The sequence below is a fragment of the Mastigoproctus giganteus genome, chromosome 10 (genome assembly GCF_048544385.1).
Source record: "Mastigoproctus giganteus isolate SK-2022 chromosome 10, ASM4854438v1, whole genome shotgun sequence".
In the NCBI taxonomy this organism is placed as follows: Eukaryota; Metazoa; Arthropoda; class Arachnida; order Uropygi; family Thelyphonidae; genus Mastigoproctus; species Mastigoproctus giganteus.
Genome location: NC_143584.1, coordinates 84,318,907 through 84,336,235, shown reverse-complemented (window position 1 = coordinate 84,336,235; position 17,329 = coordinate 84,318,907). Strand labels below are relative to the sequence as shown.

Here is a 17,329-nt window from a genome sequence, read left to right as displayed (position 1 = left end):
AAAATGTTGACTTCCTTAGCAGCTTTGTCTGCTTGTTCATTTACCATATATTCCAACATGACTTGGAATCCAGCAAAAGCTGGGCGCCTCCGTAGCCAGGTGGGAAGGAGCAGCAGTGTGTAGCACACGCTACTTAATTAGACCGGGGTTCGATCCCGTCACCACTAAATAACAGAGGATGTGGAAAGGTCAGGGAATGACCACCGCATATCCCGGAGCAATATAGCCTTAGTTGCTAATGCTCCTAAAAACCAAATAACAAACAAACCAGCCAAAGCTTATGTTATAGTAACAGTAATAATGGCATGCGATGCAAGAAAGCAAGAGTATGAGCTTATGCAGCATCAGAAAAAAAAAAAAATTCACACAACCATTCTCTCTAAATGTTTGTCCAGTTCCTCCTTAAATTTATTTAACCTATCAACTTCCACAACAACAGATGGAAGTTTGTTCCAGCAATTAACCACCCGCTGGCTAAAGGAAAATTTCTGCACTTCTATTCTAAGCTGTCTTTCCTCAATTTGAATTTATGCCCCCTCAGATTCGGAATCTAAACAAGTGGAAGAATTCCATCAGAATTCAGCGTGGTCAACCCATTCAAGGGTACACCTCAATCAGATCACCTCGCAGGTGTCTAGTCTCCAGCCGCTGCAATTTGCGGAACTTAAGCCTCTCTTGGTAAGAAGATCACTTCATTCCCCTCACCAATCTTGTTGCCCTTCTCTGTACAAGCTCAAGCAAATCTACATCCTTCCTAAAATGAGGCCTCCAGACCTGTACACAGTTGTTGTTGTTTGGTTTTTTTTTAAGAGCATTGGCAACTAAGGCAATATTGCTCCGATGATATGCGGTGGTCATTCCCTGATCTTTCCGCATCCTCTGTATTTGGTGGTCATGGGATCGAACCCTGGTCTAATCAAGAAGCTTGTGCTACACACTGCTGCTCCTGCTTACCTGGCTACGGAAGTGCCCCTGTACACAGTACAGGGGCACTTCACCACTAAATAACAGAGGATGTGGAAAGGTCAGGGAATGACCACCGTATATCCCGGAGCAATATGGCCTTAGTTGCTAATGCTCCTAAAAACCAAATAACAAACAAACCAGGTTAAAAACTTCGACACTAAGCCTGATATACCTTCATCAATATCACTGATACAAAATTCATCAATATCATTAATACAAAACAACAATGGACCCAACACTCAACCCTGTGGGACTCCACTAATAACATTAGTCCACGAAGAGCAGTGCCCATTGATTACCACCCTCTGTCTTCTCCTACTCAACCATCCTTTTATCCATAGTAGCAACTTACCCTTAATACCATTCTGCTCCAATTTGTACAGTAGTCTTCCATGCGCAACAGTGTCAAAAGCGTTTCTGAAATCCAAGTATATGATATCAAAATTAATTTTTGCATCCTTTGTAACCACATCATAATATCCAATCAAATTTGTCAGACAAGACTTTTCCTTAACAAATTCATGCTGTTTCTGAATTATTGCTGCAGCCTTGTCTATATGATCTTGCAATGCATCTTTAACCAGTGACTCCATTATTTTACCGGTAACAGAGGTAAACCAACTGGTCTGTAATTACTCGTGTCACCCTTCAATCCCCTTTGTGAATTGGGGATACATTTGCATATCTCCAGTCTGTGGGGTCCAAGGATGCTCTCATAATTATGGCTAAGGGTTTGCTTACTTCCTTTGCCGCCTCTTTTAATATAACTGGATAGATCCCATCCACCCCGGGTGCCTTTCTTATGTTTACCTTCAACAATTTCTCCTCCGCTTTGCTCTCAGTTATTACAAAATCATTAAACACCCTGCTACAATTTGATAACCTTCTGGCATTTTCAATCCTTAATAATTCCTCATGTGTTAATGTAGATGCAAAATACTCATTGTTTCTTTGCTATGTGAGGATCATCAACAGTCGAACCATCGATATCAAGTGGACCAATCTGATTCATCCCCTTCCTTCTAGAGTTTATATAAGTGAACTCTTTGCTGTTTTTCTTTGAATCCTTTGCCAAAGATTTCTCGCAATCTGCCTTTGCCTGCCTAACCTCCTTTGTAACTTGTTTCCAGATCAACCTATATCTATCATAGGCTTCTGTGTCACATGTTAATTTATATGCATCCCATGCATTTTTTCTTCTCTGCCACGAGTCTCATTAGTTCATTTGACAACCATTTAGGCCTAAACCTTGAACAATATTTCTTAATAGGTAGGAAATGTTTAGTAGCTTCCACGATTAATTCCTCGAATGCTTCCCACTTAGAATTTGGTATTGGTAACATCATCAGTTGATCCGACAGTGCAGAATTTAAAAACTGTCTGAGACCACTGTAGTCACCTTCATGGAAGTAAAATCCCTTTCCTTTTCTCCTGATGGTAATTATATCTTTAAGTAAATCTCACATAAGTACAATGTGATCACTGCCAACTTGTGGATCCTTTATCTGCAAATTCTTAATACACGAATGGTCACTTCTGATAACCACATCAAGAGTATTACCCTCTCTGGTTGCCTCTCGAACATGCTGCTGGATGTTATGTCCTTGTTCAAGGAGCTTTGATTCTCCACAATGAATTTGTTGTTGCAGTGGGTGTTTATTAGAATTGAAATTTTGTATAGCCATCATTGAGTTAGTAAAAATGATGCTGTTTGGTGAGTTTGAGTGTTCGATTTGGTTTATCGCTAACATTAAGGCTTGCAGTTCTGCAGTATAAATGCTGCAGTCCTTTGGGAGTTTGTGGGATGTGGTGGCATCAGATGTGTAAACTGGCACTCTCGCATGATAATCAGTTTTTGAGCCATTTGTATATAGGAAGCGATGATCTAAACATTGCGACTTATAAGCAGCATGCAGATGCTGATATGTGAAAATGCTTGTTTGTCCCAAATGTGGAAGGAGAAATCATATGCAGGCTGTTTGATGATCCATGGTGGTGTAGACTGCTTAGTCAGTGGAGTTATATCGAGGTTAAGATTGCTACTGAGGAGAAGGTTTTTTAATCTCATGTTCGCAGGTTTACTGAATCTTTGTTGTTGTTATTGTTATTCCCAAGTTGGTGTAAAAAGAATTTCCTGTATGGGGTGACCTGGTAGGGATTTTATTTTAGTTGCATAGGAAAGTAATTGATTATGTCTTCTGATTTGTAGTGGAGGTTCTTGGGCTTCTGCATACAGGCTCTGCACAGACGAAGCATGGAAAGCTCCAAGAACTATTTGGAATGCACAGTGATGTACTGGGTCAAGCCATTTCAAGGCACTAGGTCTTGCTGAGTCATAGACTGGGGTGCATAGTCTAACTTGGAAAGAATGAATAGGCGATATAATCGTAATAGTATTGCTCTATCCACTCCCCAGAACATAGTAGTTTACAGTAGATGTTTGTTATTTGGAGCATTAGCAACTAAGGCCATATTGCTCGGGGAATATGTGGTGGTCATTCCCTAACCTTTCTGTATTTGGTGGTGATGGGCTCAAACCGCGGTCTAATCAAGAAGCGTGTGCTACGCATTGCTGCTCCTGGCTACAGAGGCGCCCCAGAACATAGTGGACAGGCCCTTCAAGATATTCATTTTCTTTAGACACTGAACTCTTAAGTGACTAATGTGCTTCAAAAAGGTTAATTTTCGTCAAACTATTTTTAACACTATTTTTAACTGGGATGATCTGCCCTTTCAGCCTGGGTTTGGGATCAAGATGGAGACTCCTTTTCCTGCAAAAATGTATACATCTGTCTTTTGTGTAGAAATTCTGTATTCATTTCTTTCTGTCCATTTTATGACTTTGTTTATGGCTACTTGCAATTGTCGTTCTATTGTTCTCATATGCTGCACTTGATAAGAAATGCTGAAGTCATCTGCATAAACAGTTGTGATAATGTTGTCTGGTATTTGTTTTGTTATTGTGCTGAAGTGGATTGCAAAAAGTGTGGCACTTAGTACGGATCCTTGAGGGGACCCCTTCTTCCTGAGAGTATGTTCTGGAAAGTGTATTGTTAAGTCGAACTTGGAATATTCGATTTTTAAGAAAATTGCTTATGTAAAGGGTAGGTGTCCTCTAAGACCAAGTTGGTGTAGTCCTCTAAGGATACCATACTGCCAAGTAGTATCATATGCTTTCTCAATATCAAAATTAACTATGACTTGATGTTGTTTTCTGAGGAAAGTGTTTCTTACCTGATTTTCCAGATGTATATGTACATCTAAGGTAGAGCGATATTTCCGATAGCCATATTGTGCAGGATTGAAAAAGTTATTGCTTTCTAGATACCATGTTAGTCTATTTTTGACAATTTTCTCCAAGATCTTACCCAAGCAGCTGGTCAAAGCAATAGGGCAATAGTTCTGTGGGTCTGATTGGTCTTTTCCCTGCTTCGGGAAAGCCAGTATAATTGTGTGGTGCCATTGGTCTGGAAATGTATTCTCAAAGTATATTTTATTAAATAAATCTAACAGGGCTAATTGAGATTGTTCATCTAATTATTGTATCATTGCATAATGTATTTCATCGGGATAAACTGCACTGTGTTTTGTCTGTAGCAGGGTTTGTTTTAATTCTGCTACCACGAGTGGCAAGTTGTATTGTTCATAGTGATTGGAAAATTTTAGGTTTATTTTTTTTGGCTTCCTTCTTGTAAGTTTTGAAAGCAGTTGAGTATGTGCAAATGGCAGATGATGTATTGACAAGGTTTTTGCCAAGCACATTGACGATATCTGAGGTATTTGTGACTAACTGTCCTTTCCAATTTAGTAGTGGCGATGGATTTATTTGGGAATTGTTTGTCATCCTTCTGATCTTCTTCCGGATAAGTGTAGCAGGTGTGGAACTAGTTACAGTGGATGAAAAATTTGATCCAACTCGCTTGTCTGCTGATTTTGTGCGCTATCCTGACCTTAGCTCTGGTTCTTTTGGATTGTATCACATTGTCCGTTTGGATTTTTGCGAAAGTGATTCCAGGCTCTGTTTCTCTCTTTTTTGGCTTCCTGACACTCTCTGTTCCACCATGGTTTTGGATATATTCTAATGTTAGAAGACGTTTTAGATATTGTCTTTTCCGCTGCTTGAAGAATGGTATTTGTAACATAGTCCACTGCTCTTTATACTGATTCTTGTTTGATGACGTTCTGGTCTAGTTTTGCTAATATTCTGAAGGTTCTCCAGTCTGCATCATATATTTTCCATCTAGGAAGCCTGATGGCTTGCCATGGGGTTTTCTTCGTAATTTCAAAATTATGGGGTAGTAGTCGCTGCTCAAGGGGTTCTTGGAATAGTATTGGGGAACAGATTGTTAGATCTATTGCGGAGCTGCTTTTTGATGGTAGGTGGAAATATGTGTGTGCCATCATTCAAGATCATGAGGTTGTTCTCGTTTATTATTTTCTCAATTTGTTTACCCTTCTGATCTATTTTAGGATTGCCCCCCCCCATAGTGGTTGATGTCCATTTAGGCCACTTAAATGCAAAAACGGAGATGGTAGTTGAGCGATCAGCTCTTTCAAATCTTTCAACGGGAAATCTTGACTAGGAGGTATACATATCGACATTATGGTAATGTTGAAGCTTATTGCTAGTCAGACTGCGACTGCTTCTACGGGTGTGTTCAATGGCATTGCTTGGGATGGCACGTGTCTGTTAACTAATATTGCAACTCCTCGTCGCGTTGTTGTATCTGACATGCAGTCCTTTCTATATATTGTATAATTTTTGATTGTAGTCCTGTAATTTTAAATTAAATATGTTTCTTGTAGGCAGAGACTTATTGGATGACACTGGGGCATTAGCATTAGTAGAGGCATATGATGCAAAAGAAAGCAAGCTTATGCAGCATCAGCCAAAAAAAAAAAAAAAAAAAAAAAACCACTCCCATTTCATTTGTTTGAAATACTTGTCCAGCTGAGCCTTAAATTTATTTACGCTATCAACTTCCACAACAAGAGATGGAAGTCTGTTCCACCAACCAACTAACCACTGGCTAAAGGAAAATTTCCGCACATCTATCCTACATCTGTCCTTCCTCAATTTGAATTTATGCCTCTCAGGTGATTATTCTGAGCAAGAGGAAGAATTCCATCGGTATTGAGCATGCTCAAACCATTCAAGGCTTTATACACCTCTATCAGATCACCTCCCCGGTGCCTAGTCTCCAGACACTGTAATTTGCAAAACTTCAGCCTTTCTTCGTAAGAGCAACCCTTTGTTTCATTCACTAATCTTGTTGCCCTTCTCTGTACTCATTCCAGCAGCTCTACATCCTTCTTGAAATAAAGCCTCCAGACCTGTATACAGTACTCAAGGTGTGGCCTGACCACTGCTTTATACAAGGGAATAATCACCTCCTTATCCCTGCTAGAAAAATTCCTGTATATCATTGACAAAGCATGAGGTACTCTTGCAGCCCGTCTGCACTGCTCAGAGAACTTCATATTTGCCTGCACAATTACACCCAGGTCCTTTTCATTCTCTACCACTGTCAGTGTAGTACCCCAGAGTTGATATGTTGCCCTGGGGTTGCTGTTTTCCATATGTAGTACTTTACATTTGTCAATGTTAACATCATTTGCCACCTCTCATCCCATCTGCTCAACCTCTCCAGATCCTGTTGCAGCAGCATAGTGTCAGTAGTGTCCTTAACAACCCTGCCAACCTTCGTATTGTCTGCAAACTTGGACATTAAGCTTGATATACCATCATAAATATTATTTATAAATACAGAAAACAATGGACCCTACACTGAACCCTGAGGGACTCCACTAATAACATTAGTCCACAATGAGCAGTGTCCATTGAATACCACTCTCTGTCTTCTCCCTCTCAACCACCCCTTTATCCATAACAGAAATTTTCGTCCAATTTGTGCAGCAGTCTTCCATGTGCAACAGTATCAAAAGCCTTTCTAAGATAAGTATACAATATCAAAGTTATTCCATGCATCCAGTTCTTTTGTGACTGCATCATAGTATCCATTCAAATTGGTCAGGCAAGACTTTCCCTTAACTAAACCATGCTGTGTCCGAGCTATAACTGAAGTCTTGTCTAGATGATCCTGCAGTGCTTCTTTAACCAGTGCTTCCATTAATTTTCCTGGAACAGAAGTTAAACTCACAGGTCTATAATTACTTGTGTCAGCCTTTGATCCTCCTTTGTGAATTGGGTTCACATCTGCACATCTCCAGTCTATGGGCACCTCCCCTGAGTCCAAGGAAGCTCTCATAATTATGGCTAAGGGTTTGCTTATTTCCTTTGCTGCCTCTTTAATATAACTGGATAGATCCCATCCACCCCATGCGTCTTTCTTGTGTTTATCTTCAACAATTTCTCCTCCGCTTTACTCTCAGTTATTAAAAGATTATCTAGCTTACTGCCAGAGTTGAATACACCTCTGGCATTCCCCTCGCTAAATAACTCCTCATGTTCAACAGTTGAACCATCGATATCAAGTGGAACAATCTGATTCATCCCCTTCCTTCTAGAGTTTACATAAGTGAACTCTTTGCTGTTTTTCTTTGCATCCTTTGCCAAAGATTTCTCGCAATCTGCCTTCGCCTGCCTAACCTCCTTTGTAACTTGTTTCCAGATCAACTTATATCTATCATAGGCTTCTGTGTCACATATTAATTTATATGTATCCTATGAATTTTTTTTCTCTGCCATATGTCTCACTAGTTCATCTGACATCCATTTAGGCCTAAACCTTGAAGAATATTTCTTAGTTAATATGTAAAGCCTAGTAGCTTCCAAGATAAGTTCTTTGAATGCTTCCCATTTTGAATTTGCTGTTGGTAACATCATCAGTTGGTCCCACTGTATAGAATTTAAATACTGTCTCAGACCATCATAGTCACCTTTACGAAAGCAATAACCCTTCCCTTTATCCCTGATGGTAGTTACCTCTTTGAGTAAATCCCACTTCAGCACACTGTGATCACTGCCACCTAGTGGTTCCTTCATCTGCAATTTCTTAATGCATGAAGAATCACTACTGATAGTCAAATCAAGAGTATTACTCCCTCTAGTTTCCTCCTGAACATGCTGATGTAGAAAACAATCATCCAATAAATCTACAAAAGCCTTGCTAGTGTGTGAGTGACCAACCCACAAATTCCAGTCAATATCTGGGAAATTAAAATGTCCCATTATAAGACTCTCTGATTTACTGGCACACTATTTCTCTGTACAGTTTCTTATTATACTCATCAGTGTCATTGGCCTATAGCCCACTCCTACTCTCAATTTTGATCTCCCAATGCTTATGTCAACACCAAACTGACTCGACACTGCACTGTCGAGCGATGTCGACTGGCTTCACTTCCTTGGATTTTATGTTTCTTAACTAATACCCCTCCTCCCTTCCTATCCTGTCTGTCCTTTCTGTAGACGTTGTACTCCCAAAATTCCAGTTCTGCATTCCCTATATCAGTGTGACACCACGTCTCTGATATCCCAACAATATCTGCCTTTGATGTTTTGAGCAATACCTCAAATTCATCAAATTTATTTACCAAACTCCTAGCATTGGTTTACACGCAAGCATACATGCACCTTTTCCTATTCTTAGCTACCCTACACAGCCCATGTGTTTACTTGTACCGCAATGACTCCCAGCAGTCTCTGAAATATCATGCATCTTATTTTCCAGGCTGCTGCTCATTCCAATAGAAGCAGTGCAAGAATCACTTTCACCTCTGCCAGTGGCTACTGTTAATCTATTAGTCCTTGTATCCCCCCAAGCTAGCAGTTTTCCAACCCACCTAACACTGCCTCAATAGCATCAGCAAATATTCCTGCACCATTTCTATTTAAGAGTATCCCATCCCTGTAGAAGCAGTCTCTTCTGTTAACAAGTACAGACCAGGCTGAAAAAAATTCTACCCCTTGAGCCTTGCACAATCTTTTCATGGCCGAATTGATTGATAAGGATCTCATCATATACTCCCTTCTATCGTGTCTGGGCAGAATTGCAGACACTTTCAAATTCAACCCTAATTCACGGCTTTTTTTCAACAGCAACCTGTACTTGTTAAGTAATTCTGCCAGTCTCCTACTCTTAATATCATTAGTGCCAACGTGTACAACTATATCACCTTTTGTGCCCTTAAAAGATGATATCTGCTCTACAATGTCATCAACCTTTGCCCCTGTCAGACATACCCTGGTTCTGTTCCACCTATCATTTTTACAAAGTATGTTCCCCGTTTCCCTGACAATAGAATCACCAACAACTACTAGTTCCTGTGGGACCAGTGCATTCTGCCTTGGTGTTGTCGCTGTGTTGCGTGATGACCAAGTGCAAGCTGTGGGGTTGATGTGGGCAGCTGAGAGCTTGATGGGCCTCGCAATTTAGATCCTTTGAGGGTATCCACCCTGTCCTTCAAGGTCTCGTATAGGCCCATAACAACGCTGAGCTGTCGCCTGATTTCATTTCACTTCTTGCATCGTGCACACACACACAAAGACATCCCCCATGGCAATATGAGTAGCTCATGGAGTATTGTCAATGATATACAGGAATTTTTCCAGCAGGGATAAGGAGGTGATTATTCCCTTGTATAAGGCAATGGTCAGGCCACACCTAGGAGTACTGTATACAGGTCTGGAGGCCTCATTTCAAGAAGGATGTAGAGCTCCTGGAACGAGTACAGAGAAGGGCAACAAGATTAGTGAATGGAACAAAGGGGTGCTCTTGCGAAAAAAGGCTTAATTTTGCAAATTACAGTGTCTGGAGACTAGGCACCAGCAAGGTGATCTGATAGAGGTGTATAAAGCCTTGAATGGTTTGAGCATGCTCAATGCTGATGGGATTCTTCCTCTAGCTCAGAATAATCACCTGAGAGGGCATAAATTCAAATTGAGGAAAGACAGATGTAGGATAGACGTGCGGAAATTTGCCTTTAGCCAGCGGGTGGTTGGTTGGTGGAACAGACTTCCATCCCTTGTAGTGGAGGTTGATAGCCTAAATAAGTTTAAGGCTCAGCTGGACAGGTATTTTGAACGAACAGAGGGGTGAAGTGGAAGTGGTTTTTTTTTTTTTTTTTTTTTTTTGGCTGATGCTGCATAAGCTTGCTTTCTTGCATCGAATGCCTCTACTAATGCTAATGCTAATATCATGTCCTGTATACGTTTGCTCCACAAACATCAAGCAAGCAGTGCATTTTAAAAGGCTGTGATTCAGAGGGCAACTGCGCCCTCTCAGTTCGCCTTTGTTAAGTTGGGGATATTTAAAGCTTTTATATCTGTTTTCAGTGTCTTTGTGGAGATAGAATCATTTCTTTCACCTTTTTTAACCATTTTAATTGTATCTCAAGGAGGACTAGATTTCTCATATCTTAGATCAGTTATATTCAGATCTATACCCAATAAATTCCTGGGTATTGGAATCAGTTCGCTCTGTTTTGCCCTGAAGGGTGGGCTTTTCCCTACCAGGTTACTGGCCCCGCCACGTGGCGGCAGGAACAGTGCCACTCTGTGACCAAGCACTAGAGGGTTAGTAGTTAATATGTACAAGGAAAGAGAAGGTTGCTTTCCTTCCTAATCTAGTAAAGTTAATTTCTTTACTATAGCTTAGTTAATAGTGTGTTAATGATACTTTAAATAAGGAAATGATTTCTATTTCAAGGAAGAGTGCTAATTCAGAGAAAAATGGCTCGGCACCCGGGGGCTGCATTTTTATTAGTAATTAGGTTGAAATATCAACTAGCTGTCAGGTACAAATCTATTTTGAGATTTTTGGGTCTCTGTTAATTTAACTGATCTCAGAAACATTTGTTTGATGGACAGAGAAACCAAGTAATAAAACTTCTGAAGAAGCTTAAAAACATTGAAGAAAAGGTTAAAAGGAAAAAATTTGATTAAAAGAGAAAAATTTGAAAACATTAAAAAAAAAAGGGTGCAAATGTTTCCCAGTTTACCATACACCTCAGCCTACTTATGCCTTTGGGGTTTGAGCAGAGGCTGACTGCATGGTTTGCCTAGGGTGCCAGTGATTAGCAGCCAATCCATGGACTGCAATGCAACAAACTACCTGGTGTGAATATGTCAAGTTATTCTTATGATTATTATTATCTACTGTTACTATTCTATATTATTCTTTTTTTATTATAGTTAATACTGCGTAATGTAATTCAATACAACCCAGATGGCTATGCAGTACTAAATGTTTAAAAATATATGAAAAATAGCAATTTCTTAATATCACATTTAGTTTATAAAAAGAAAACATATGGAATAACTAAGTTTTAGACAAAAATACTCACTATTGCTTTGGTAAGATCATTGATAAATTCTCCATAATGGAGTATGGCATCATCCAACAAGAATTTTTGGAACATATTATTGATACATTCAGATTCTAGTAATGGACCAATTTGTCTAAGTGCATATTTACATGACTGAAAAATAAGAAATATAAACAAACTAATTAATGAAACAAACAATTTGTTCTGTTTGTGAAAAATGTCTTAAAAAGTCTTATGGTAAATAACTAAAGTAATCATACAATGAAAGCCTATTTATATCAAATTATGATATAATGAGTAAGTCTTGATGTAATAAGCTTTTTTACGTAATTACAATGGGGCCTTGACTTCCGACGACAACATCTGATATTCTAAGGAACTGATTTAGCTTCCATACGATCTTTTATTTTAAGGACTGATGATATTTGCAGGGACCGATGGCTTTCCGATATAGCTGGAATGATGCTTTGGTGGAAATTGTCAGACGTGGCACATCATTCGTACAATTATTCTCAACCAATTAGCATCTTTGTTATTGTTCACCACAACATTCCCGCGTGTTACAGTACTTCAAGCAGTTTCTTTATCTTCGGTTTTATGCACTTGTCCGGTGTGGAAGCAGAGTACATTTTTGTTAATTATATGAAACCGGCCTCTTCTGGAAGTGAATACCCAGGAGAACATTCATCACTAAGGATGAGGCTAGTTTACCTGGACATAAGCCTATGGAAGATAGGCTCACTCTTCAGTTGAGTGCCAATATCTCTGGAAATTTTAAGCTGAAACCTTTGCTGGTGTATCACTGTAACTTTCACAGAGTATTTAAACAACAAATACTCTGGGAGAACATCAGCAAAGGCATGCTGTGAGTGTTTTGGTGCAGCAATAAGGCGGCCTGGGTTACAAGATATGTCTTCAATGAATGGGCACTTGAAGTTTTCTATCCTTATCTTGAGAAAAATAAGCTTCCTGCGAAGGCACTGCTCCTGCTGGCTAATGCACCAGGCCATTATCCCAACCTTGTCTAATCTCTTGAGGCACAATTTGACTTTGTGTAAGTCAAATTTTTGCCACCCAACACCACTCCTCTTCTTCAACCAGTGTACCAGCAGGTGACTACAAACTTCAATAAAATCTATACCAAGAAAATGTTCAGAAATTGCTCTCACACTCAAAAATGTTTTGAGGTCGAAGTACATCCTGGACGGTGTGAGGGTAATTGTAAGTTCTTGAAATGATGCTTCCACCAGATGCTTAAATTCAGCCTGGAAAAACATCTAGCCTTTAATCATCCATAACTTTGACTTATTCGAAGATGATGGTACTTTGAAAAATGATATTGTCACTCTTGGTAAATCAACGGGTCTGGAGGTTGACGAAGAGGATGTGAAGAACTTTACTGAAGCTTATGGACATGAGCTAACGACAGAGGAGCTATAAGAGTTGGAGAAAATTATGAAGAGTGACACTGGAGAGGAGGAGGATAAGACTGTTGACTGTTGAAGTAAGCTGAAGACTGTTGTTATTTCTTGTTGGCAGTGTTTAAGAGAAGTGGTAAAAAAACACCCCAACATTGAAAACACTGAACTCATGAGTGCAAAATGGAAGATGAAGTCATTTCTCACTTCAGGAGACTACAAAAAAAGTCATAAAAAACAGTCCACTTTGGACAGTTTCTTTGCCAGTAGCAGCAAAACACAAAAGACTGAAAAGATACATGACATCTAATCTAATCCCACCACCACTACGTCACCATTGATTTCATCAGCCCTGCACTTCAAAGTCTAAGGTAAATGATAATTTTATTGTTTGGTTTTTATTTTAATATGTTTTATAATTATTCATTAAATAATCTTTATAAAACACTCATTTTAAATGTAAGGTTGTTCACAGTTTAAACATTACTTATTAAGTTGTTTCAACCTAACTATTTAATAAATGGAACTGTTAAGTATTTCTTTTGGCCTATGGGCACTGTGAAAAAATTACTGAGACACTAAGGGCGCAGTAAACCGAGAAAGTTTGGGAACCCTATCACTGCTAGCAAAATTCCTATATATCATTGACAAAACCCCATGGGCTGTCCTGACAGCCTGTCATGAAGTTCTCTGTGTTTTACACAGAGAACTTCATGTATGATTGCACAACTACACCCACATCTTTTTCGTTCTCCATTACCCAAGTGTGTTACCACACAGTAAGTACATTAATCTGGGATTACTAATATCCATATAAAGTACCTTGCATTTGTCAATGTTAAACTTCAACTGCCACTTTTACTTACTCTGTCTAGATCTCGTTGCAGTAACATACCCTGATTACTGTGATTTACCACCTGCCAACTTTCGTATCATCTACAAACATGGACATTAAGCAGATATGCATTCATCGATATCATTAATAAATATGCAAAACAATGTGTCAAGCAGTGAACCTGGTGACTCCACTATATTTACTCAAGAAGAGTGGTCTCCACTGATAATGATTCTCTGTCTTCTCACACTCAATCATTCTTCCATTATCCAAAGTCTTCAATTTGTACAGCAGTCATATATGCAACAGTATCAAAAGCTTTTATGAAATCTAAGTATTTGATAATAAAACTGTTCTTTTGCTTCCAGTTCCTTTGTTACTGTATTATAGTATCCAATCAAATTTGGATGGAATGAGGTGCGGTCGCAGAGCAGAAGGGACGTGCCTGTAAGGAGCTCCACTTTATAAGTAAAAGGCTGATAGTGGACATCGACGACATCGCTGGTTTTTGGATTACTACTTGGATTTTTCGTTTTATTTGTGGTTTTTATTGGGTTTAATGACAAAAGGCCTACTGATACCAAATTGTGTTTATTCATGGTTTAATTGAATGACCATATCCTTATAATTGTTAAATTATATACTCTTGTATAGGCAGTACATTTTAAGTTTATTAAAAAATAGCATTAGTAAAGGCATATGATGCAAGAAAGCAATCGTATAAAGCATCGGCCAAAAAAAAAAAAAAAAACACCTTCTCATTTCACCCATCCACACGTTCCAGATTTTGTCTAGTTCCACCTTGAATCTGTTTAAGCTATCAACATCTACAATGGCAGATGGAAGTTTGTTCCAGCAATCAACACCCGCTGGCTAAAGGCAAACTTCCATACGTCTAATTTTACAGCTGTCGTTCCTCAATTTGAATTTATGTCATCTCAGGTGATTATTCTGAGCAAGAGGAAGAATCCCATCAACATTGAGAATGCTCAAACCATTCAAGGCTTATACACCTCGATCAGATCACCTTGCAGGTGCCTAGTCTCCAGACACTGTAATTGGCAAAACATAAGGCTTTCTTCGTAAGAGCAACCCTTTGTTGCATCACTAATCTTGTTGCCCTTCTCTGTACTCATTCCAACAATTGTTGAATCAATAAAATGAGGCCTCCAGGCCAGTATACAGTACTCTAGGTGTGGCCTGACCATTGCCTACAAGGGGATAATTACCTCTGGGGATAATATCCCTGCTAGAAAAATTCTTTTATATCATTGACAAGACACCATGAGCTAATCTTGTACACAGTTTGCACTGCTCAGAAAACTTCATATCTGACTGCACAGTTATCCCCAATTCCTTTTCATTCTCTATCACTGTCAGTGTAAATATGTTACTCTACACAACACAGTTGATACATTACTCTGGGGTTACTGCTTCCCATATGTAGTACCTTACATTTGTCAATGTTACTGTAGCAGTGTACTGTCATGGGTCATTAACAACACTGCTGATTCATATTGTCTGCAAACTTAGACATTAAGCCTGATATACCATCATCAATACCATTAATAAATACAGAAAACAATAGACCCAACAGTGAATCCTCGGGGGCTCCACTAATAACATTAGTCCACGAAGAGCAGTGTCCATTGATTACCATTCTCTGACTTCTCCCACCCAACCATCTCTTTATCCATGGCACCAATATGCCTCCAATGCCACACTGCTCCAATTTGTGCAGCAGTCTTCCATGTGCAACATTATCAAAAGCCTTTCTAAGCACCATATATATGATATCAGAATTATTCTTTGCATCCAGTTCCTTTGTGACCACATCATAGTATTCAATCAAATTGGTCAGACCAGACTTCCCCCTTAAAAAACCCATGTTGGGTCCGAGCTATTAATGTAGTCTTGTCTAGATGGCCTGGCAGCGCTTCTTTAACCAATGCCTCCATTAATTTCCCTGGAACAGAAGTTGAACTAACAGGTCTGTAATTACTTGCATTGCCCTTTGATCCTCCTTTGTAAATTGGGGTCACATTTGCATATTTCCAGTCCAAGGAAGCTCTCATAATTAAGGCTCAAGGTTTGCTTACTTCCTTTGCTGCCTCCTTTAATATAATTGGATAGATTCCATCCACCCCCAGGTAATTTTCTTATGTTTATCTTCAACAATTACCCCCCACTTTACTCTCATTTATTACAAAATCATTTAGCTCACTCCCGGAGTTTGATTCGCCTCTGGCATTCCTCTCCCTGAATAACTCCTCATGTATGAATGTAGATGCAAAATACTCATTCAGTTTGTTAGCTACCTGAGAAGGATCATCAACAGTTGAACCACTGATATCAAGGGGACCAATCTGATTCATTTCCTTCCTCCTAGAGTTGACATAACTAAAGAACTCTTTGCTGTTTTTCTTTGTATCCTCTGCCAAAGATTTCTCGTAATCTGCCTTTGCCTGCCTAACCTCCTTTGTAACTTATTTACAGATCAACTAATATCTATCATAGGCTTCTGTGTCACCTGTTAATTTATATTTATCCCATGCATTTTTCTTCTTTGCTACATGTCTCATTAGTTCATCTGACCTCCATTTAGGCATAAATCTTAAACAATATTTCTTAGTTGGTACGAAAAGCCTAGTAGCTTCCAAAATTAATTCTTTGAATGCTTCCCATTTTGAATTTGCTGTTGGTAACATCATCAGTTGGTACCAACATATAGAATTTAAATACTGTCTCAGAACACTGTAGTCACCTTTATGTAGTCACCAAAAGCAAAAACCCTTCTCTTTACTCCTGCTGGTCATTATCTCTTTGATTAAATCCCACTTGAGCACACTGTGATCACTGCCACTCAGTGGTTCTTTTATCTTCAGATTCTTAATGCATGAAGAATCACTACTGATAATCAGATCAAGAGTATTATTCCCTCTAGTTGCCTCCCAAAAATGCTGCTGCTGCAGAAAACAATCATCCAATAAATCCACAAACGTTTTGCTAGTGTGTGAGCAACCAACCACAAATTCCCATCAACATCTGGGAAATTAAAATCCCCCATTATAAGACACTCTGATTTACTTGCACACTATTTCTCTGTACAGTTGTTTATTAAATTCATCAGCGTCATTAGGCCTATAACACACTCCTACTCTCAATTTTGCTTTCCCAGTGCTTATGTCATACCAAACTGACTTGACACTGCTCTATCCACCCATGTCAACTGGCTGCACTTCCTTAAATTTTGTGTGTTTCTTAACTAAAAGCATAACCGTTCCTCCCTTCCTATCCTGTCTGTCCTTCCTGTACACATTGTACTCCCCTAATCCATTTCTGCATTCCTTATATCTGTGTGACACCACATCTCTGATATCCCAACAATATCTGCCTTTGACGTTTTGAGCAATACCTCAAATTCATCAAATTTATTTACCAAACTCCTAGCATTGGTGTACACGCAAGTATACATGCGCCTGTTTCTATTCTTAGCTACCCTAACACAACCCATGTGTTTACTTGTACCGCAATGACTCCTAGCAGTCTCTGAAATCCCCTGCATCTTGTTTTCCAGGCTGCTGCTCATTCCAATAAAACCAGTGCAAGAATCACTTTCACTTTTGCTTCCGTAAAGGTGAGTAAAGTGGTCTCAGACAGTTTTTAAATTCTGTACAGTGGTATCAACTGACGGTGTTACCAACAGTAAATTCTAAGTGGGAAGCATTCAAGGAATTAATCGTGGATGCTACCAAAAGTTTCATACCTATTAAGAAATATTGTTTAGGCCTAAATGGTTATCTAATGAACTAATGAGACT

At 39.1% G+C, this 17,329-nt stretch overlaps 1 protein-coding gene across 4 annotated transcripts in view; it reads right to left on the bottom strand.

The window, feature by feature from the left end:
• Window positions 1-17,329, bottom strand: part of c11.1 (maestro heat like repeat family protein c11.1) — a 1,259,325-nt gene that overhangs the window by 102,034 nt on the left and 1,139,962 nt on the right. For all 4 annotated transcript variants that reach the window (XM_090383553.1, XM_090383554.1, XM_090383556.1 and 1 more), the window contains one exon: window positions 11,275-11,409. In XM_090383553.1, coding sequence (XP_090239679.1) covers window positions 11,275-11,409 — 135 coding nt within the window. The remainder of the gene's footprint in view (window positions 1-11,274; window positions 11,410-17,329) is intronic.